This window comes from Gallus gallus, chromosome 23 (genome assembly GCF_016699485.2).
Source record: "Gallus gallus isolate bGalGal1 chromosome 23, bGalGal1.mat.broiler.GRCg7b, whole genome shotgun sequence".
Taxonomy (NCBI): Eukaryota; Metazoa; Chordata; class Aves; order Galliformes; family Phasianidae; genus Gallus; species Gallus gallus.
Window position 1 is genome coordinate 4092835 of NC_052554.1, and position 21952 is coordinate 4114786.

The window sequence follows — 21952 nt, forward strand, 5'->3', positions numbered from 1 at the left end:
ACAAGGCTAAAATGCATGATACAGCATGTGCAGCTTTCCAGAAAGAAAGTCATTTTTTCCTGACTATAAAAATCAAATCGCAGAAGTGAGATCTTTACATTGCTTTAAATTTCTGATTGTTAGTAAACAATTCCTATGAGAGAGATCTGCAGCACCAGCCTAAGTTCAGAGAGCAATGCAGAAGGTTCTGTAAGTCTACGAGAACTGCTTGGGATTGAGCACAACTTTTGCTCTGAGGGATGGGTTCTGGGGGCACGGAGCAGCCTGGCTTCTCAAAGTCCCTTTTCACCTTGTTGCTGTTTTTCCTTGACTTCACTTTTCTCCTATCTCCTCCTTCTAGCTTTCCCCTATTGCTTAGTAGTAGTAGTTGCCATTTTAGGAACTCAAAATCCAAGGCAGCGATATCTGGGATCGCTCTTGTTGTTTTTTTCAGTTAGGGAGCTATCAAACCTGAAGCCCTTTGCCAAGGAGCACTGCCTCCCACTCCTCTAAGTTATATCCTTGAAAACAAACTCCTGAGAAGCTGAGCTGAGAAAATGATTGTGGTGATGAATAACCTAAGGTACCCACTGGCAGTGCTTTGGATCATTTGAAGGCTAGCTATGAAGCTCACTTCTGCCCTTGTCCTCTGCAGGGAGTCACTGCAACAAGGAGAGTAAGATGGCTGATGTTGCTTTTAACCGATTAAATAAAGCAAAGTAGCTCAATACCACACTGAAAAAGTGCTCTGAGTACAAGTTCAGTCTTGTACTGAAGTCTTGGAAATCTCTTTTTCCTTCATTTAATTGACAAAATCTGTAGATCATACAAGGAAGACAGTCCCTGCCAAAAATCAAACATCACTAGTTTTTAATAATACAATGGGAATAACCCCTTAGAACATATGCAATTATGGCAATGAGTCATTCTGATGGCATCACATAACCACAGTCACTGGGATTTTGACAAGGAAGAGGCCACAGAAAATTCCAAATGCTTTCAATTCAGCAGTGGTCAGGCTGGTCTTGTCAATGGAAATGAGGGTGTTTGGCAGATCCGCTGGGCCTGGTGCACATTGCTGAGCCCCCCGTCCCACCCAGTATGTGGGACGGACAACATTTCACTGTCAATAACTTAAAAAGAAAAAAGGTTTAAAAACTGAAATGAAAGTATGCATCAATGGTAAATGAAAAACTGGTGAATCACACAGCAGTGTAAAATTAGTTGTAAAATAAACTAATCTGACCCATATGTTAGCTGATAAGCAAGTCCAACAACCACAGCTCCAGAGATGCTGCAAGTTAAATGCTAGCAGTTAGCTTCAGTAATGTAAGTCTAGTCTGGAAAAACTTGAGAGAGAGGTGGGTACAGCTGCAAAAGCGAATTTCTTCCCATTTGAATACAATTCCCATATGCTATCAGCATCGTGTTTCCATATGACAGAAAACATAGGGCCCGCTCTGACTTGGATGACAGGGCTCACCATAAGCGAGTCTGGGGAAAAAGCTGCTTGTGCCAAAGCTTTCAAAGTGGAAATTTTCTGATTAGCTCAGATGCATTACCAATAAAGGTCCTCCATGACATAACCTAATGTCTAACGCCGTTACTATTCTTTCAAAGAAAGAGACAGCAATTTTCTGGATGCATTCCAAGATATTTTGCAAACAATAAAAGGAGTGTTTTGTTAAGGAGAAGGAAGAAAGAGTGGGGAAGAACAGGGCAAGTATTACTCAACTATTTAGTCTAAAAAAATTGAAAATCAAAAGGATTTTCTGACAGATTAATATCAACTCTAATAGAAAACACACTTGTCCCAAGAAAACTCTTCTACATAAGCCTCAAGTCTGATAGTTTAAACAATTATCTACAATTTGGAATTAATTTTTTTTATGCCCACATCACTGTGTGTTTTACAGGCCCGAGGCACAGATAATTCCATTAAGAGAAAAAAAGGCTTAAACAAAACAGGCTGAAAATTCGAGACTGCCATCTTACAAAACAGCTCACAAGTCTGGCTAATTAGGACTACTTTGTACAGCAGGGACCGTGCACTACCTAAAAGCAAAATGCTGAAAATCATTAAAAGAACACAATCTCAGAAGCTCTGTTATTGTTCTGGATTTAGCAGAGCATTAGCAGAACTGCGAGGAAATTGAACTAGCCGTGAATTCTCTGCCACAATAAGTATTTAGGGATGCTGGGACAGACCTTCGCTTTGGCAAAGTGCTCCCCAGCGTGCAGAGCTGCCTGCTCCCAGCCCAGCCTCTGCTCTGAATTAACACCGCTTCAGCGGGGTTTGGGTAATTCCTCCTAGGTGAGGATCTTTCCAATTTCTAGTGAAATCTGGCTGAACGTAGGCGTAGTCTTCAGGACTGTAATTTGCCTAAATTCGATTTAGGCTGTTGCACGGTCCATGCAATTCTTTACATGCATGTAAATGAGTGTGTTGTCATTTCTAATTTCGACGAGTCGGTGCCAGGAACCCGGGAAAAACAACTGTGTGCCTGTAAACACCCCGGTGCACCCCGCTGCCTGCAGCATGCTCCCCAGTGCCCCCCCCCCAGCATCCCTGCATCAGCAGGCCGCTTTGCTGACCGCATGCATTCATCTGCAAATGGAAATAAGTCCTAATGCCAAGCTCCCAAATGATTCTTATTATGTTTCTGTGAACAAACAACATTTCAAAAACAATGAGGGTTCCCGTGCCAGCACCCTCGTTGTTACAGCCCTTTGAAACGCCTGCAGTCTGCTCACTGCCCCGGGTGGATGGCCGGGGCCTGGACAAGAGTCAGAGGAGAGCTTATGTCCATCTCCAGGACCGGAGGCCGCGCCCCCGGGCACACAGCAGGACCCGGCGGGCACCAGGCGGGCAAGGCCTGGCACTGGGCGCTGGCACAAGCCCCGGAGGGACCGGCGACCCCTGGCCTCGCCCGCTGGAGGGTAACGGTGGGGAGAGGTGGGTAACGATAGGTAGCGGCGGGTAACGGTGGCAGGGACAGGCCCAGGGGCGGCGAGGCCCACGCGTTGCCATGGGAGCCGGACATGAGAGGCGGTTACGAGCGGTTGCCACAGCAACCCGGGGGCGCCTGCGCAGCCGGGAGCTGGAGCCGCCGGAAGTACGTCACTGCGCTGCCCCCCACGCCGGAAGTACACGTGCCGCTGCTTCCGGTTTGAAGCCGCGCGTGTGGTGGAGCGGTCTCTCCGTTTGGTCCGGTCCCGGCGGCACCATGGTGAAGCCACGCTATAAGGGCCGCAGCACCATCAATCCGTCCCGCGCCAGCACCAATCCTGGTACGTGCCGTGTTGCGGTCTTAAACGTGTCGTATCACATCGTACCGGGCCAGGTCGAGTCGTGCCGGCCGGGCCTAACAGTGCCTTCTCTCCTCAGATCGCGTGGCTGGCGCGGGCGGGAACAACATGCGGGACCGAGCCACCATCCGCCGCCTCAACATGTACCGGCAGAAGGAGCGGAGGTGAGCGCGGCCCTGCCCGGTGCTGTGTCGCGCTGGAGGCCGGGCCGGCACGGGGAGTGCCCTGTTCGACGTGTGCTCCGGCAGCGCAGGCTGTGCTCGGGAGCCACACAGGGGGCGGCTGCTGAGGCTTCGTGTGGTGGCAGTGTCTGTTTACTGTCCTGTTCTGTGGAATGGCGTGAGCTAGGGAACTTGATCCTGAGCTCTGGTCGATGTGAGTCAGGGGATGCAGCTGGAAAGCATGATACAAAATAGCTCATGTGATCCCATTGGGATGTCACAAATCCCAAAATGCTCAAAGTTCTTTCATGTCTAACCACAGTGTATCTCAGGATGTCTGAAGAGCCTGACAATCTGTATGGCTCTCACTGAGAGACCCACGTGAGAACCTACAGCTGTGGCGTAGTTCCCACCTTGTAAATATGCACCTGTGCCATGGTGTGGGTGCTGTGGGGGTTCTGAGGTTGCTGGTTTGGAGCAGCTGTTTTGTTTTGCCAGATCTTGATTTGTTTTGAGATATGACTGGGGGATTTGTATTGTAAAAAGTTACTAAACTTGAGCCAGGTCTCAAGGTGGAAGTGTGTCTTCTGGCTAGTGTTCAGCATAGGCTGATGGGTAGAACTGATTGAAAAAGCTCCATGTGAGCATGTGGAAGAAAAAAGAGTAATGGGTTTGGAAATCGTGCTTAAGTATGCCTTGCACCCCAGTAAGGTATTTGTTTGCAGTCTTGAAGAGTTCAGTCAAGCTGCAGTGAGAATTGAGAGTTTGGGGGTATATTGCAGGAAAACTACCATAGTGTGTATGTTTATTTGTCGGTTGCATGCTAACTTTTATCAGTTATCTTACAGAACTTAGTTTGTCCCCAGCCACCTCTTATAAATAAGTAGAGTTCAGAACACAAAGATGATTTGTAAGGAGTTTTTCAGATACGTTGCTTTGTGATTTGATACAGAAAACAAGAAAAATATCAGCCTAGGATCATCTCAGGGCAGCGTATGCCAGCAGGTGTGATAGCTCATCCAACTAACAGTGCTGTGCTGCCAAACTTAGCATCTTTGTGCAAGCATAGGCTTGGATTGGCACTGAGGGGGTGAAAGGTGGCTCTAGTGAATAAGAGTGCTACAGAGGTGTATGGTTTTATTGTGTACTTACGTGCATTCTTATTTTTTCACTTAGAAACAAACGTGGCAAAGTAATTAAACCTCTGCAGTATCAGTCAACAGTGGCACCAGGCACAGTTGCAAGAGTGGAACCAAATATTAAATGGTTTGGTGAGTTTTCTCAGCTTTCAGGCTCTCAATTCAGCAGGCTTGGAATTGGTTGAACTTTGTGGGTTTTTTTAGTGTGTGTTTGTTTCAGAATTGTGGTTTCAGTGCTGTGTGGGACAGACCTGGAAATGAAGGTGAAATACCCCTCACAATAGGCAAGTGCATTGGCTTTCACTTTGCACGTGCCTATACATTGGGTATTTGCTTTCCATGCACTGCTGTCGAGTGTATGTTGTAACCTACGTATCTTAAGTGTTTTATGGCTACTAATCTTGAATTTTCTTTTTCCAAGTGAATTCTTCTATTTCCTATTACTGGTATTTTTTATTCCAGTTGAAGTGTATATATATTTTTGTAGTGTGCTCTGAGCCTTGAAGCAGTTAAAGATGGGGAATGGTGTAGATGCAGTATTTATTTTTACGCGCAGGGAATACTCGTGTGATCAAGCAATCATCTCTACAGAAATTTCAAGAGGAAATGGAAACTGTCATGAAAGATCCATACAGAGTGGTCATGAAGCAAAGCAAGTTACCAATGTCCCTTTTCCACGATCGGATTAAACCTCACGTGAGTGTCATTCATCTGCACGGGGTTAAGGCTGTGTTATGTACACAGAGGTATCATGAATGTTACTTATGAGTGGGAAATTTGCTATGTTTGTAGAAACACTGGAGGAGGAATTGGGGCAAATGTTTTGGAGTGGGATATTTCTGAGAACGCAGTGCTGCAGATGTTGAAGGCAAAGAAGCAATGTGTTATTTCCCTGTGGTTTTTGAGGTCTGTGTTGTGGAATTCACGTTTTCTTACAGGAAATGTACTTCAAAGCACTCTAGGTTAGAATATGGTATTTTAAATGACTGTATCAGCTTGCTGCCTTATGTTCTAATGCTTCCAATGGTTGTGACAAGCAGGCTTTTCTGAGGAAGCATCTGCTAGCGTGCGCTCTCTCATGCACTGAATCTGTCTGAACTCAAACGTATGCATGTTATCTTGAATTAGAAGTTCTGCAGGCTGCCTTCATTTCAAGGAGAGTCAAGTTTCAAGTACATAAAGCTTTAGTTATTACCAGACTGCTTTCATAACGTCTGAAATATTATTTTGGATTATTGTTAGATACTTTTTCACATGGGAAGTTGCCAGGCTTGTGTCGTAAAAATGTTACCTAAATGAAGGGAAAAGTTACTGTAAACTAAAATAAGTGTTACAAAAACAAATTATTTCTTTCAGCTATGAATTGCATGCCGTTCCAAGAAAAGTTGGCATTCATTACAGGCTTCAAATTCTACAGTTTTGACTGTAATTATCCCTGACAAAAATCTGTGAATTTGGCGAGATTTGTGCACTTGTTAGAAAAATAAGAAATGATCAAAGATAGCAGCTAAATTTTCATCATTGTAGCCTTAATTACTTTTGACATCATTTATGCAGAAAGAACTGAAGCATAGTTCTTTGGCAAGTGCAGCCTGTTTTGGTGCTTGTTAAATATCCACGTTTATACTTCTCAAACTTAAGCTGCAGAACTCAAACATTGTTAGGAAAGTGCCTGTAACTCTTGTTTGAGGTTACAGAGTTGCATTGCGCTGAGGTCTTGTAGGCTGCATGTCATGAGAGATGGAAAACTAGATTGTGGGTGTGTTTTCTTCTTCTTTTTTCTTTTTTTGACAACCCATCTTTCTGTAGACCTCCAGAGTTCACATTCTTGACACAGAAACATTTGAAACAACATTTGGCCCCAAAGCACAGAGGAAAAGGCCAAACCTCGCTGCAAGTGATGTGCAGTCTCTGCTGGAGAATGCCGAAGCCTCATCAGAATGTTATGATCAGGGCAAAGACAGAGACCTGGTCACCGAAGACACTGGTGTAAGGTAGATAGGAAGGAGAAAATGTTCTCTATTTACAATGCTTAAACATCAGCTTCATTGGTTTTAAAAAAAAAAAAAAGTGCATCTCTATCAACATTGTTACTGTCTGATTGATAGTGTGCAACGAGAAATAAGCTGAATTTGGCTGGATTTTATTTTAAGCTGTTTTGTCCCATTATATTTAACTGAACTGCTGCTTCCATGGGACCCTTCTGTCTTCATTGATGATTCATTTCCTGTTGCATGTCTGAAAATTTGTGAACTCAGATATTGGGTTCAATAAGGGACTGGGTCTAATCTCCTCTTTTCTCTGTAAATGGCTAACTGGCTTTAGAGAAGACAGCACTACAGCCCTGTTATTGTGGTTGTTGATGTCTCTGGTGATCCACTTCCAGGGATGAAGCACAAGAGGAAATATTTAAGAAAGGACAGTCGAAAAGAATTTGGGGTGAGCTGTACAAGGTAAGCAACACTTGGAATTTGCAGCAGGTATTTGTCTGATTTTTAGCCTTTGTGAAGTTCAGTGCTGCAGCACAGCATTGGAAGTCTTGTGTGGCAGTACTCAGAAAAGCTCTGAAAAGTGTACAGTTATAGATCTTGCCACGTTAGGGAAGCTTTGATCTGCTGAATTTGCTATAGAGTTTCTTAGAACAAAAGTGTCTGTTTGTGCAGAGACATCCTGTGCGTATAATTCTCTTGCTTGTTTTCCTGTCAGCCTAACTGAACTGACTGATGTAAGGCCATACACTCTCTTTTCTAACATTGGACTGGTGTTGAACCAGACCATCAACTAGAACAGAAAAAAACAGCTGTAGAATACAGGGGAGATTCATTTTCAAGTCTCTGCCTGACTGAGCTTGTTTCTCCAGCTCTTGTCCCAGTGGAACAAGCATCCTTAAAATATGCAATCCAAAGATGAACTGACAGAATGAACAATTCCTGGGGCTTTTGCACAAATAAACCAGTCAGATGCCCTTAAGTTTCTTTAGACTAAGGACGTGTCGTGTTAACAAGGTCTTCTTTGGAGTGCTTTGACCTTCAGTTCTCTGTGAGTTACCACCTCTGCTAGAGGATTAGAGTCTGAGAATGAATTAGATTTGTAAGTGCCGTTTGTTTGCTCTTGGTGACTGTTAGTTGTTAAACTGCTTGACTTCTTGTTCTGAATTTCTGAATGTAGCTTAGAACTTTCTCATTTAGGCCTAAAAATGCTGGGAATGATAGAGCAAAACAGATTTCCATAATATTCTGCCAAAAATGCAGGAAATAGCTGTGAAACAAATTCACTTGGCTTGAAGCAAGTCATGAAATGACAGCTCCCTGCTGTAGATGCTTAGTGGACTAACAGCAGGTTCCTACTTGGTTGTGTGTTTCATACTGATCCAGCAAAACACTCTTTATGTCCTGATCCTTTATGGAATAGATGGAGAACATTGTTTTTGTCTGCTAAAGCAAATAACTTTGCTGTTTGGTGGTAGTGTTTCCCAAGTGCTCCTGGAAGCTGTAGAGCATAAAAGCTGTTCACAGCTGTCCAGCCTAAATTTGGAGGGGTGTAAGGAAGAGAGAGTAGAGTTTGAGATTATTACAGGAAAGTAACAGTTGTTCCTAAAGGACATAAGGTTTTATCCTATAAGGATGAGAATTTAGAAAGTTGCTAATTTATATTTTGGAAACGTATATGACTTTCCTTCTGTGTGATGTATCTTTTTTCCAGGTGATAGACTCATCAGATGTTGTTGTTCAAGTTCTTGATGCCAGAGATCCTATGGGTACTCGCTCCCCTCATGTGGAATCTTATCTGAAAAAAGAGAAACACTGGAAACATCTCATTTTTGTCCTGAACAAATGTGATCTTGTTCCTACCTGGGCTACTGTAAGCACAGGCTTGCCTCTTGCCCCTTGAATGTTTTCTGTTCCTTTTGTAGCCTCTAATTCTGTTGCCAGTCCTTGTTCTAGTCTCTTAAGGGCATAATGTAACTGGGTCAGTGCGAACTCTCTGCTTGCTTGCTATAAAAGTAACAATTACCATTTAAATCAGTCCAAGTTGAGCAACTGAGCCAAACAGCCACCAGCCACAAATTCTCTACTTCCTCTGTCTGGATTTAACTGTTCAGCTGATGTCTCCAGAGTATGCTAAATGTTAGTACATTTAAGATCCATATCCACCGCAGCTGGTCTGTTTTATATTGTTAAACTAATTAGCCAGCAATTAAGGCCTTTGGGGGTAACTGTCTTTTTATGAAAAGAATAGCCAGTGCTTTTAGCTATTGGGTTGATAAAATGCTTCAAAGGTTCTTAGATGGCAATTTTTGTAGATAGTTGTGTATGTGACTCAAGTGAAAATGCTGTGTTCTTCTCATAATCAAATTGTTTCACCACCTTTGCAGCACAGCATTCATAACTGAGCAGTGTTTTCCTCTTTAGAAGCGCTGGGTTGCAGTCCTTTCCCAGGAATACCCAACACTTGCTTTTCACGCCAGCCTCACAAACCCTTTTGGCAAAGGTGCTTTCATACAGCTTCTAAGGCAGTTTGGAAAGGTACAGAACAACTATGGGGCTTTGTATTGTTTGGGGTTGGAAGGGGGGGGGTGGGGTTAGTATGGGATTTTTCTGTTTTAATGTGTGGAGTACAATATACTTTCTTATGGCCATTATGACAAGCTTCATTCTGTAGAAATGTTCAGTACTACCCCTGGACAGACTATTCAGTTGATACTCTTCAGTCTGATTTGAATGTATAGAAGAGGGGAATATACTTCAGGCCTGTTAATGTCCTGCACGTGTGCATATCCTATTAAGGCGTTCTCCTTCTAAATATCTTAATTTTCCCAAGTAAGTAACTAATCTCAAGACAAGAGAAAATGTTTGTCTCCAGACCACAACTCTCTGCTGTCCCCCGCTGCTGTTTGTGTTTGCTTTGTTTTTCAGTTTAAAAGGTTTCTAATTTAAGGCATTTACAAGTAAGTTGTAAGCAGCAAGAAATACATGGGGTTCACATTTTCCTTCTGAAGTAGCAAATGTTCTCATTCAGTGGTTGGAGAATCTAGACAGTTTCTACCCTCGTACATTTCTCCTGACAGAAAAGAGCTGATCTCAGTTTTCTTTGATCTGGTAGATTTGGAGCTGCCATTGCTTTCTTACACAACGAGGCCAGAAGCTGCTAAAACTGCAGTAGTAACTCTGTCATTTTCTATGAGGTATTAAAATGATGTCTCATTTCTTAACAGTTACACTCTGACAAGAAACAGATCAGTGTGGGTTTTATTGGATACCCAAACGTTGGCAAAAGCTCAGTGATCAACACATTGCGGTCTAAGAAGGTCTGCAATGTGGCTCCCATTGCAGGTGAAACTAAGGTAGGAGGGTGCTGCTGTTTTAAAGATTAAAAAAATAATATTAAAAATGTCGTTGCATTGTCAGAGGCAGAGTATATATAAAATTAGCTTGTTAACATTTTTGAGTCACTGCAATTATACAAGCTGTACGACCCTGAGTCTGAGGGGTGGCTGATGAGCCAGGCATTGTTCTGCAGTACTGCTACTCAGAAGCATTTCTGAGTTTCTATGTCTGCCACTCTGCCTGTTCTGCAGTGCTGTGTCATCTGAACACTCAGCTGCCCTGACTCAGTGTTAATACTGAGTTTCTAAGATGACTTCTGTATATTACATCTGTACATTTAAAAGCAGAACTAACAGTTGTGCATAAGAGGAGATAACACGGGGACCATTGATATCTTGCAGGTGTGGCAATACATTACTTTGATGAGGCGAATTTTTCTCATTGACTGCCCAGGGGTGGTGTATCCATCTGGAGACTCAGAAACAGACATTGTTCTGAAGGGAGTGGTATGTATCTGCTCTGTGTGCAGGGAAAATTCCTGCTGTTTTCAGTGTAGTGAGTTCAAAGAAGTGACTGCACACTTTCCAAAGGGTTGATACTTTACCCTTCATTTTTAGGTTCAAGTTGAAAAGATCAAGAGCCCTGAAGATCACATTAGTGCGGTGCTAGAAAGAGCCAAACCAGAGTACATCAGAAAGACATACAAAATTGATTTCTGGACAGATACAGAAGATTTCCTTGAGAAGCTTGCTTCTAGGACTGGAAAACTACTAAAGGTTTGAGAGCATCCTACATTTACAGGTTGGAAGAGCACGTGGGTCTGTTTCTGCACTGAACATGGGAAATACGTTTCAGTTGCAAAGAGATAATATAAAGATGGTATGCCCTGCAAACAAGGACAGAAACTGTTACTGAATTCTTTCAGGGTGGTGAGCCTGATGTGCAAACTGTCAGCAAGATGGTTCTCAATGACTGGCAGAGGGGCAGAATTCCATTCTTTGTGAAGCCACCAAACGCAGAAGGAGGTTCTGAGGTGAGGATGTGAGGGTTGTGCCTCTCCTTGCACATTATTCCATTTTTCTAATGACACTCAGTGGTGCTTTTGCCAGAGCACCATGTAACTTGGGCTTTTCCTGACGTGACACAGATGATATTCCCTTAAATTTGGTAGTTACGTGGAGAGGACCAGGTAGCCAAGAACTCTTCCACAAAGATGTCTGAACTGTTTTGCAATCATCTGGCTAGTAGAAATGTCAGTAATTACCATGTTGTTAGTTGTCTTAGGCTTTGTCCAAAGAGATGTTTGGACAGGCTGTGGATAATATGTCCATTATGCCCTTTCTCCTAGCCTCCTGTGTTGGAAGGAGCAATGACATCAAGCCAATCTAATAGTGAGAAGGAAGTTTCTGAGTCTGTTGCATCAAGCATAGAGCCAACAGAAGAGAAGAATAATACAGACAATGAAATGAAGCAACTCATGGCAAATGTTCGGCAAAACTTTGGGAGGATTAACGTAGCACCTCAGTTCTCAGAAGAAGACCTAATTCCTGTAGACATGCCAGGCTTTGATGAAACAGACAGCGATTGTCCTGAAGAGGGGGAACAGGAAGAAGAGGAGGAGGAGGAAAATGAGCAACATCAAGATTCAGTAGAGGAGGAATCACAGCCAACTGTACCGAGTGCCAGGGAGAGCTCGAAGGCAGTTCTTCAGGCTTTGGAGGAGAAGATTGCAAAATGCAAAAAATTTCTGGATAAGGCCAAAGCCAAGAGATTCTCAGCAATAAGGTATCTGAATCTGTTTGGTGACTCAAGTGTTTTCCCGGGGGAGGGTGGGAAGGAAATGATATGTTTCTGTTGTAGTTTCACTCCGTGTATGTCCCATTGCCATGGCTTCTCTAGTTAAGCCCTGAAAGGTGGAGCTTTCACTAAGCAGCAGTTTGTTTTTGAGAGGCTGTTCTAAGAATTCCTATTGGCCATTACAACAAAAGTTTTTCTCACTTTTGGAAAGTTGCCTGTTCAGCTATGGTTTAGAATCCTGTGGGTAGCAATACTTCTTCCTTGCATCTTCCCTTGATATTGACCTTTTTTTGAGTAATACAGAGGCCAGTGTCCTATCTGCATATGAGCCTCTGCATTTACAAGAGTATCCCAGCTCGTATAGCAGGCCCAATTTTAGCAGAGCTCATCCAGCAGGTTTGTGAGGATGAAGATGTCAAGGTTAAGTGTTAAATTTTGTCCTTTGTGCAATGCACAAGTCCAGTAACTCCAGAGACAAGATTACTGGAATATTTCTTCCATGCAAAGTCTGCGGCTTTGTCGATGACAGGCTGCTGGGACCTATTGGAGATTGATCACTTCTTAGAGATGGCTGCATTTTGTATTAGGCATTTTTTTTATTGCCTGTTTTATCTTTTGTAGAATCCCTAAGCAGCTGAGTGAAAAAGTGTTTGCAAAATCCATGCAGAAGGCTGAAGAGACCAAAGAAAATGAAGAGAAAGGTAAAACAAAAAATCAAATAAGAGAGGGAAAATAGGGATTTAAGGCAGAGTGTTCATTAGCTCCTGACTGCAAGCTCTTCTTTCCCCAAAGCTATTATTTAAACCTCTGCTTAGTGAACCCAAGGGCTGCTTTGTGACCTTGTTATAGCCTTTCTATAGAAGTGTAGAGTCTGTATAGTAAAACGTGCTCTCTACTACTGAGTGAAGAGAAAAACAAATGTTGTACTCTCAGCAGAATGGTGCTGTGGGCGGTTTGCAGTCTCAGCAACATCCATTCCACATGGCATAGTATTACACAGCAGGGGGTGGAAGCATTTTATGACATTATAAAAGCACAGAGCTACTTCAGGCTATAGGTTTTACTGTGGTCACTTCTTGAGATTCTGTGTCTTCAGTTTCCAAAGCAAGTTTGATTAAAGGCAAAATAATGTGGGAAGAATCCTATAGTGACAAGACTGACATTTTTCTAGACTTACATAAGGCTTTAAGCAATCTGCTTACCAGGAGTGGTTTTCTGGTAAGGAACAGACATGTTATTTTGGTAAAAGCTATTAAAATATCACCAAAGGATTGCTTTGCTGAAATGGATGGGACAGTGACCCCAGTCTTAGTTCTGTGGGCACACGGGTGTTGTGGAAGATGCTGGAGTATATGATCTTTGCTGTTTGCAGGTGGCACAGTGAAGAAAAGAAAAAGGAATATGGAAAAGGAGGATGATGAAGACCATTTGGGCAAACAGCCTTGCAAGAAGCTTACATCCAAAGAAGTAAGTGTGATCTCTTGTTGTGTAACAGACGAGTGGAGTAATTGAGCTGGCTTTTTCCTGCATGGATTGCCCATTATTATTTGAGAGGTTTGAGACATGACATTAATAGCTGTCTGATGTGACAGTGGTATGTTCCAGCTGTCCATACACCCATTAGAGGTACCAGCAGGCAGTAATGACAGTGGTGAAAGGGAGAATCCTTTGTCGATAACTGCTCTGCTTACTTAGTGATGCTGGTATCTGAGCAGGGATCAAAATCTGACAGATGAGAGAACTTGGATCTAGATGGGCAAAAGTCAGTGGCTGTTCCATTCTGTCTACAGCAAGAGCTGCTGCTCCTATTTCTTGTTAGTGTTTGTTGAGTCTAAACAGACAGTCTCACTTGGTATTTATAGCACGTTAAAGCGATGTGTAAGCAAATCCTGTACAGCAAAGAGTGGTTTTTGTTGTTTTTTTGGGGGGGAGATATTAATATATACGGATTATTAGGACTGTCAGAGGAAGACTGACTGGACTGACTGGAGGACTGAATGCTATTCATTCATGTTTGGTGACAATTTCTGTGACTATACACACCAGTTTTCTTGTAATCCTTCTCTACGTTTGTAGAGATTAAACTGTATCCTCTTATGTGACATTTTAAGAGCTTGAGCGGGTGGATTCTTTACAGACGTTTGTATATTCACATCAGTAATGGTTTATATGGAATGATTTATTTCACGTAAGGTATGTGGAATGGAAGTGAACACTGAAAGAATGCAGACAGATTCGGGCAGTGGGTGCTGTGGACGTGCTAACACGTTTTGTGTGTATTACAGAGGAGACGAGCTGAGAGGCAGCAGCGCTCCAAGAAAGTTGGAGTCCGGTATTATGAAACTCACAACGTGAAAAATAAGAACAAGAACAAGAAAAAAAGTGGCTCGGAGGCACAGAGATCAAAGCACAAAAAATATAAACATAAGCAATAACTGTTTATCCTATTAAATTTTACATAAAACAGCTCTAGTATGCGGTGGCTTTTTTTAATATTAAACTTGTAGTTCCCAGTCAAAGCTGAGTTTGACTTGTCTGTCTTGTTCCCAGGAGTAACATCTCGTTCTTTTTCTGCATCATCTGAAAGTTCTTTATGCAACTGGATCGTGGTATTTCCACATCACCGTCTAAGGCCAGTAAACACTGCATCTGCAAAAACACTTCCTGAACTGTTCTTCAGATTTTGTCCTTCTGGAAATTAGCTTTATGGAGTTGTTTCAGTGAGTACAGTGAGTTATTCTTCCTCTGTTTGCTATTTCTAACTAGCTAGTTATGCAGATAAGCGTGAGCTTTCGTGAGCTTTTGTTTGCTTTCACTGAGAAGTGCTGCTTGGAATGGTATCATACCTCTTCGTTTCATTAGAAATAAGCACATGGAGAGCTCTGGTATTGCTCATCCTCGGTGACTATTACTGGTTCCCAAGAAGGATTTTGGTACATAAATAACACTGACTTGCACATACTCAGGTGGTACCCTCTAACTGCCTTCTGTCCAAGAACTACCTGAAACTTAATAGTGAATGTGACACACACTGATCATAGACGCTTCATAAATTGCTTCTGCTGCTTGCATGTAAAAGCATTTATTAGTTCTATTGCTTTGAAGGTCATCTAGCATATGGCCATGTTCACGTATCAAGGAGCTGAATGCTGTGATGGCACAGGAAGAAGGCACAGTCATTAGTGAGGCTTTTGAATTTCACTTCTTAACGAGAAAAAGGGGGAAATAATGCAATTAGACTGCTTTCAGTTACCGGTACGTGGAAATTCAGTATCGTTTTATGAAGACAAATCTTTATCATTAATTGAAAACTTTGTGCTCTGACAGCTCTTCTGAGCACTGTCTCGAGGACAACAAAAAATCTACTTATTTGGTGCAATGATGCTTTCAAGTTGAGCCTGAAAAGCAAATGAGAGAATAAGTCAAATTAGATTTAATCTAGAAAATAAAAGCCGTGTTGCTGAGCAGTGATAAATTGTCTATTAGATATTCAAAGAGAGGAGCTGAGCAATACTGTGGTACTTCAAGAGGAACAGAGCAGGGGTTTTTCCCTAGCTACTCCATTCCTCACTACATGTTTTATAAATTAGCTTTTCATTCTTGGCATACACACTTGTTGCTTTCTGAGAAGAAAAGAGCTGGCCTTGGCTCCGTGCAATGAAAGACACATAATGTAAAGCATTGAGGAGGAAATTAAATAAAAGCTGTTGAAACAGTGGTCTGAATTCTCTGATTTCAGGCTGGACTATGTTAGCTAAATTAAATATTTGGCTCTCTAGGGTTTGGAACACAAACCGACTCGAGGACAAAAGTAGCTGGGAACAGCAAGTTTTTCAGTTCCTGAGACAACTTGACGCCCAGTGAAGAGATTGATCAGAGAGCTTAAGAAGTGTGTAATGTGTGAGGCTTCCAGGACTTTTAGATTGCTCTCTTCCGAGAGCTGCCGTAAAAATAAACTACCACAGTGATATATGCACAGCTGTTAAAATACTTCAAGGAGGAAACATGGGTTCAGCCCTGCACATATTTGCTCCAACAGTTACTGCATTTTGTGCCCTAAAACACTTCAAGATGGCCTGAGGATGTTAATGGTTTAGAAAGGAAAAACTGTAGCAATACTGAAGATCAGGAGGGCAGCTTGGTGTAAAGGAAGTATTTCAGCTCTAGCCAGAAACATTTATGGTTATGATTACATTTTTTTTTCCTTCCAAAAGCAAAGTAATTGACAGAAGCTCTGTTTTCATTAAAGTAGCATACACAGAATTACTTCTTTCAGATACAAAACAATTTCAGTAATCCAGTCAAGAGCACCATGGGACAAAAAGTTTTTTCCATGAGACTGTCTTAGCAAGCAACAAGTGAATAGGAAGAATGCTTCTGCCTACATTGCAGTAATTACACTTCAAATGTGACATAACGGATTTTTGGATGCTAGAGATGTCAGTGACACGTGCTCCCCTTTCCTAGAACCATAGAATGGCCTGGGTTGAAAAGGACCACAACGCTCATCCAGTTCCAACCCCCTGCTATGTGCAGGGTCGCCAACCAGCAGCCCAGGCTACCCAGAGCCACAGCCAGCCTGGCCTTGAATGCCTGCAGGGATGGGGCATCCACAGCCTCCTTGGGCAACCTGTTCAGTGCGTCACCACCCTCTGGGGGAAAATCATCCTCCTAGTATCCACCCTAAACCTCCCCTGTCTCAGTTTAAAGCCATCCCCCCTTGTCCTATCATTATCCACCCATAGATCTCTTATGTTAGATGGAAATGGGAAGTTCCAGGAACATGTGATTGCACCGCCACTGTACTTCAAGTCTGCTGCTAAATAATTGTATTAAGAAAGCATAAAACCTCTGCTATCTTCCCACTTCACTGAGAATTTAAACAGTGTTTCATTAACCCAAATGCACTGTAAAAGTAACTCCTATTGAACTGTAAGGATAAAATTAGTTCCTTTTACATCTTTAATTGCAAAATGCTGGGTTTTCCCATCACTAATTAGAACTGCATTCCTTTACTAACCTTCAGCTGTTGATTGGTTCGCTTCAGGAATTGGACCTCTTCGGCGTGTTTCTTCTCCTCTATCTGTCGCCTTTCAATTTCACGCTTCTCAATAGCTTCACATTTTGCTTTCTCTTCGCTCACCAGTCTTTCCAGCTCCCGCTTCTCCTCTTCTAGCTCTTCAATCTCGGAAAATAATACAGATCTCTCGTGTTTTGTTTGTTATTAATCAATTCTCTATTATGGTGAGACAATGCTATGTTGTACGGTCTTTAAAATGCTACAGGAATAGCAGCAGATAATGTATGAAATGCAGTTCAGCCTCGGGGAGGCATTAAGTATTTGGATACACTTTACTGCCATCCAGTGGAAGCAGAAATAATTGATTTTGATACAAAACTAATAAGCCCATAACATGGCAAACTTCATGTGATACAGCATAAGGCTAACAGACCAGCTTACTCTTTTTTCCATGTCAGATTTGCCTTGCTCTGCTTGTAGTGCCTTCCGCATGCCAAATGCAATGCTGCTCTCATACAGCGTCTGGTAAGCAGCAATTGTCATTTGGATCTCATCCCTGACTCGAAGCAGCAACAGTCCTCGCTCTGCACAGTTAATTGTGGTTTCACGGATCAGCTCATCTTTAAAGAAAGGGTACAATGGCAGAGTTACATTGATTTGGGAAGGCTGGATGTGCACGAGGTCCAGGGCTAGTTGTCTTTTACCTGTTCTCTGCGCCACAAAAACAGCATTAATTTGACTGGAGTTGGTCATAATTTTGTTTATCCAATTACAGCTGTAGCATCAATTGCTACCTAATAAAACCACAGGCATGAAGTATTGGGATGGTACAAGAACTGGCAAAAACATAACAGCAAAGCCCTTCAAACCTGCAACGGTTTGATGCAGCTTTCAGCACTCCAGTAGAGTTCTGCTTATAGCAATCTCTTGCAGGTGGAAGACCAGTACCGTGTCACTGGTGTAGGAATGGCTAAGGGTTTTTTGCAGTGTTTTTAAGTTAACTACTGCAGTTATGTACAACCAATACAATGCTAAGCCCCTGTCTCTTTTGTCTATATGTAAAATGCCCGTTCCAGGCTGTTATTTTAAGGCAGCTGTGTGGGTGCCAGGAGCACTGACCGAAGCACTGTGAGTAGAGCTCCCTGCGCACGGGGCAGATGCCGGTCTCCCTCGCCTGCCGCTGCTGCAGCTTCAGGTCCAGCTGCTCCTGCAGCTGCACCACATCCAGGCGGGTGCTGGGAACGCTGGACACCTCCTGCACCCACAGCCGGTTGTCCTCCTCCCACGACCTGCATCGGAAAGCAGCGGGCTCGGCGGGGCGGCCCCGAGGCACGGCTCGGCGGCTCCCCCCCCGGCTCACCGCGGCGGTAGGATGGCGTTCAGGATCTCCTGCGGCTCCTTCGCTGACGCGGCGGCGGTCGTGCGAGGTCGGGACGGCGGGACGGGGCCCGGCGGCGGGGAGGGCTGCGGGGTCCCCTTCAGCGGGAGGGCCTACGGGGAGACAGCGGTGGGTGCGGGCCGGGCGCAGCGCGGGCCGCTCCTCCCCGCCCCACTCACCTCCGGAGAGCGCTTCTCGGTGCGGCGGCTGACGAGCATCGGCGGGTTGTAGCGCAGCAGCGAGTCCGGCGGCGGGATCATGATGGTGGCCATCGCTATGGCAACCGCGCCGCTCGTTTTTCCATCAGGCGCATGCGCGGCGCTGAGAGGGGCGCGTCTGCGCAGGCGCGTTGGGCAGACGCTGCGGCGGAAGTACTTCCGGGTGGCTGCGCGCGGGCCGGAAGCGGCGCGTACTTCCCTTTGTGGCGGCCGGTAGGCGCCATGGAGGCCGCAGCCGAGCGGCGGCGGGAGCGGCGGCGGTGGGAGGTGGCGGTGAAGGCCGAGAAGCGGAGCCCGCGGCGTTCCGGCTCCCGTTCGGCGCGTGGCAGCCAATCACCGCCGGCCGAGGAGCGGCGGGGCAGCCGCGGCAGGAGCAGCAGGTAGGAGGCCTCATGGGGGCCCGGCGCCGAGGCCCATAGGCCCCTCTCACTCCTCCTGTCCTTGTCTTAAAGATCGCCCAAAAGGAAGAGCAAATCCGGCCGGAGGAGCAAATCTCCGCGCGGCAGGCGGAGCCGGAGTCCGCACCACGGCGCTGTGAGGGTAAAGCAGGTAAATGGCGTTGGGAGCAGCCCTCCGAGCTGCCCGCCGCTCGGCTCTGCCCACAGAGGTGGCAGCGGGGCTCGGGGTGCGTCCTGCTGTGCCCGTGAGATGTCTGCGGAGGTACGGAACCTGCTTCTGTTCTGGAAGCCCTCTAATCCTGGTAGAACACCTCTTTAGGAAGAGAGAGTCTCGTAGTGTGATGTCTCATTGCTCCCTGCTTCATGTTTTCCTGTAAAGAACAGAGTATTTGTACCCTTTAGTGAACCCTGAACCCTGCCTCTGTCGCTTCTGCAGGCTGACCCTGAAGGCTTCCTTTTTCCTGATGTCAATGATACATTGATCTCCCTCAGTCTTGCATTATTTGGCCCAAGTTGTGGGAATTCAATTTGCAAGGAAATAAATTTATCTAGATATACGTGTAACATATTACAGTCTGTGTTTTCCATGTGTTGATCTGTGACTTCTTTTCAAACTGAACTACATTTGCTGCTTTTTCATTCTAAATCTAGTTCCATCGTTATAAGTTCTTCATTGTTTTCCTCAGGAACGAGATGACCATCCTCGTAGAGGAAATGAGGAGCGAAAGCAGAGACACACATCAGAGCAAGAACACAGGCGAGACAGAAGCGGCGACAGAGACAGGCACAGAGATCACTCAGACAGGAGAAAAAATCCAAGTGAAAGGCCTGGAGGTCGAGGCCATGAGCGAGAGAGAGATGTTCAGAACATCCGTGAGCAGCAAGCAGAGAGGGAGTTTTATAATGAGAGAAGACGAGAGCATCGACAGAATAACGAGGGGAGCGGTGTTGACCAGAATCCTGAACACAGGCAATCTGATAATAAACCAAAAGATAAAGCTGTGAACAAAGAAAAACCGAGCTTTGAACTGTCTGGTGCCCTCCTGGAGGATACCAACACTTTCCGAGGCGTTGTGATCAAGTACAGTGAGCCCCCAGAAGCTCGGATCCCAAAGAAACGATGGCGCCTCTATCCTTTCAAAAACGATGAGTTCCTGCCAGTCATGTACATTCACAGGCAGAGTGCATATCTCCTGGGCAGACACCGCAGGATAGCAGATATTCCCATCGACCATCCCTCCTGCTCAAAGCAGCACGCTGTGTTTCAGTACCGGTCAGTATTGCTCTGTATCCCTCTGGTGGATGGGGATGATTTGGCCACTTGTATAGGGGGGGGAAAAAGCAAACAACAAACTGGATGTGCACAGATTAGAAAGTGCATGTTTGCTCAGAGGTTTTAGATGGATGGAATTTAGGTATGACTGCAACATATTAGCATAGCAGTAATCAAAAGTATCTATAATTCCTTTCGTTTACCCATAAGCAGCCTTTTAGTAAGACAGATAACACAGCAGGATTAAATACAGAACCGCGTGTATATCTAATTTGGAGTAATTAGCAGGTGGAATTGGCAGTAAAAAAAACGTTTCAAGGAGAGTTTTTCATTTGGTCTTTCACAACAAAGACTGCTGATCTCTTTTGGAAACAGCAGGGGTTGCGTGCTTCTGAAGGCTGAGTTGTTCTCTTAAGGAACAGCCATCTGTTCTGTTTCAGGAATTACTCTGTTATATCATAATAAGTTTTAGAGGGTGAAGCAGTCTGTCAGAATCCTTTCAGAGATTTTCCCTGTCCCGTCTCTCATTTACTCTTGTTGTACTTGCTCAGATCTTTGAAGCACAGTGAAGTATTCACTGCGGTGGGGTTGATGTGTTGATAAATCTACGTGTTATGATCAGAGTGATGTGGTTTTGTTTTGCCAGGCTTGTGGAGCACACCCGTGCCGATGGCACAGTTGGCCGCAGAGTAAAGCCGTATATAATTGATCTTGGCTCTGGCAATGGTACTTTTCTAAACAACCAGCGGATCGAGCCTCAGCGTTACTATGAACTGAAAGAAAAGGATGTACTGAAATTTGGATTCAGCAGCAGGGAGTATGTTCTTCTCCACGAGTCTTCAGATAAATCTGAGGCCAACGCAAAGGACGATGACGAGGAGGAGGAGAAGGAGGAAGAGTCTGACAGTTAACAGACGGGAAGGAAATTGGGGATGGGGAGCAGGGGAGAGAAACCTTTTTCAATAAAACATGCATTGGGATGTAAACATTGGAGCATCAAAGCACTGATGCCTCTTACTGCCTTAAAGTCCTTCTTCTGTTGCCGAATGGTTCTCATGGTTTATTTAGGGGGGACTCCGCTGAATATTTGTCTTTGATAGGTGTGCATATCAGGAAATCCAATTTATTTCCCCCCCCCTGACAAGCAAAAGAGCACCTGGATGTGAATGTTCTGATGCTGGAAACATTCAGCAAATGTTCCGAGACTGTAATCTTCTAGGAAAAAGGATGTAGAACGCAGCAAGCGTGTTTAAGATTATTTTTATTAACTGTTTTGTCATAACCCTTTGAAAATGCTACTGAACTGAGATCTTAGTTAAAAAGTAACCTGATGCATTTTTTTGTAACATGTCTTGTTTGGTAGAGTTTGCCAAATTCCTTGGCCAGTTAGGAGTTCTAGACAGGAGAATTTACCAGGTTTGCTACTGAAGAGAAATGTTGCAAAGCCCCCCTGTGTGTCCTGGGCAGTTGGTTTGCACTGTGAGCACTCTGAGCAATGGCTGTTTCACCAGGATGTGCTGCCTACGAATTCCAAGGTAAGTCAAAATAAAAAGGAATCCTTCCTGGGGTTTTAGGTTGCAGTAATGTGGTTTGGGAGGGCTGAGGCCCACATCAGTGTACGTCCGGTATACACTGCAGCAAGGAATGCTGAAACTTACTGGATGTTGAGTATCTCCTCCTAAAGCTCAGGCCTTTGTTTCTGTCAGCTCCATGACTAACTTAATGTTTTTGTTTGTAATAGTACTTGTTCCGTGGTGGCATGTTTTTACTGGTTTGCACTATTTAAGTTTTCTTTATATATATATAAAAAAAAATATTAAACTATCATTGGTTTATAACGTTCTCCCCCACTGGAAAAGAAAACAGTGCTTTAGGAAGAGGAAAAAAACAATTCCACTTAGTGAAAGGAAATGCATCTTGCCTATTTGTGGATGTCTTCTTCCTATGGTTGCT

The 21952-nt window shown here is 44.2% G+C and overlaps 3 protein-coding genes across 3 annotated transcripts; 2 read left to right on the forward strand and 1 right to left on the reverse strand.

The window, feature by feature from the left end:
* The first annotated feature begins 3144 nt into the window (after positions 1 to 3144).
* Positions 3145 to 14178, forward strand: GNL2 (G protein nucleolar 2). Its single transcript, XM_015297785.4, has 16 exons — positions 3145 to 3270; positions 3368 to 3452; positions 4626 to 4720; positions 5145 to 5284; positions 6398 to 6582; positions 6975 to 7041; positions 8291 to 8449; positions 9001 to 9114; positions 9804 to 9932; positions 10317 to 10421; positions 10533 to 10691; positions 10841 to 10948; positions 11264 to 11700; positions 12334 to 12413; positions 13085 to 13179; positions 13998 to 14178. Exons 1-16 carry the CDS (start codon positions 3207 to 3209, stop codon positions 14145 to 14147), a joined length of 2172 nt encoding a protein of 723 aa, XP_015153271.4. The 5' UTR covers positions 3145 to 3206; the 3' UTR covers positions 14148 to 14178.
* A 600-nt stretch (positions 14179 to 14778) lies between these two features.
* Positions 14779 to 18391, reverse strand: DNALI1 (dynein axonemal light intermediate chain 1). The gene is made up of 6 exons (XM_417762.8): positions 18290 to 18391; positions 18093 to 18223; positions 17852 to 18021; positions 17174 to 17352; positions 16733 to 16897; positions 14779 to 15110 (listed from the first exon to the last, which is right to left on the reverse strand). The coding sequence occupies exons 1-6, from the start codon at positions 18380 to 18382 to the stop codon at positions 15075 to 15077; spliced, it is 774 nt and encodes a 257-aa protein (XP_417762.3). The 5' UTR covers positions 18383 to 18391; the 3' UTR covers positions 14779 to 15074.
* A 123-nt stretch (positions 18392 to 18514) lies between these two features.
* SNIP1 (Smad nuclear interacting protein 1) lies at positions 18515 to 21834 on the forward strand. The gene is made up of 4 exons (XM_015297786.4): positions 18515 to 18708; positions 18781 to 18877; positions 19413 to 19999; positions 20646 to 21834. The coding sequence occupies exons 1-4, from the start codon at positions 18551 to 18553 to the stop codon at positions 20908 to 20910; spliced, it is 1107 nt and encodes a 368-aa protein (XP_015153272.1). The 5' UTR covers positions 18515 to 18550; the 3' UTR covers positions 20911 to 21834.
* Positions 21835 to 21952: the final 118 nt, after the last annotated feature.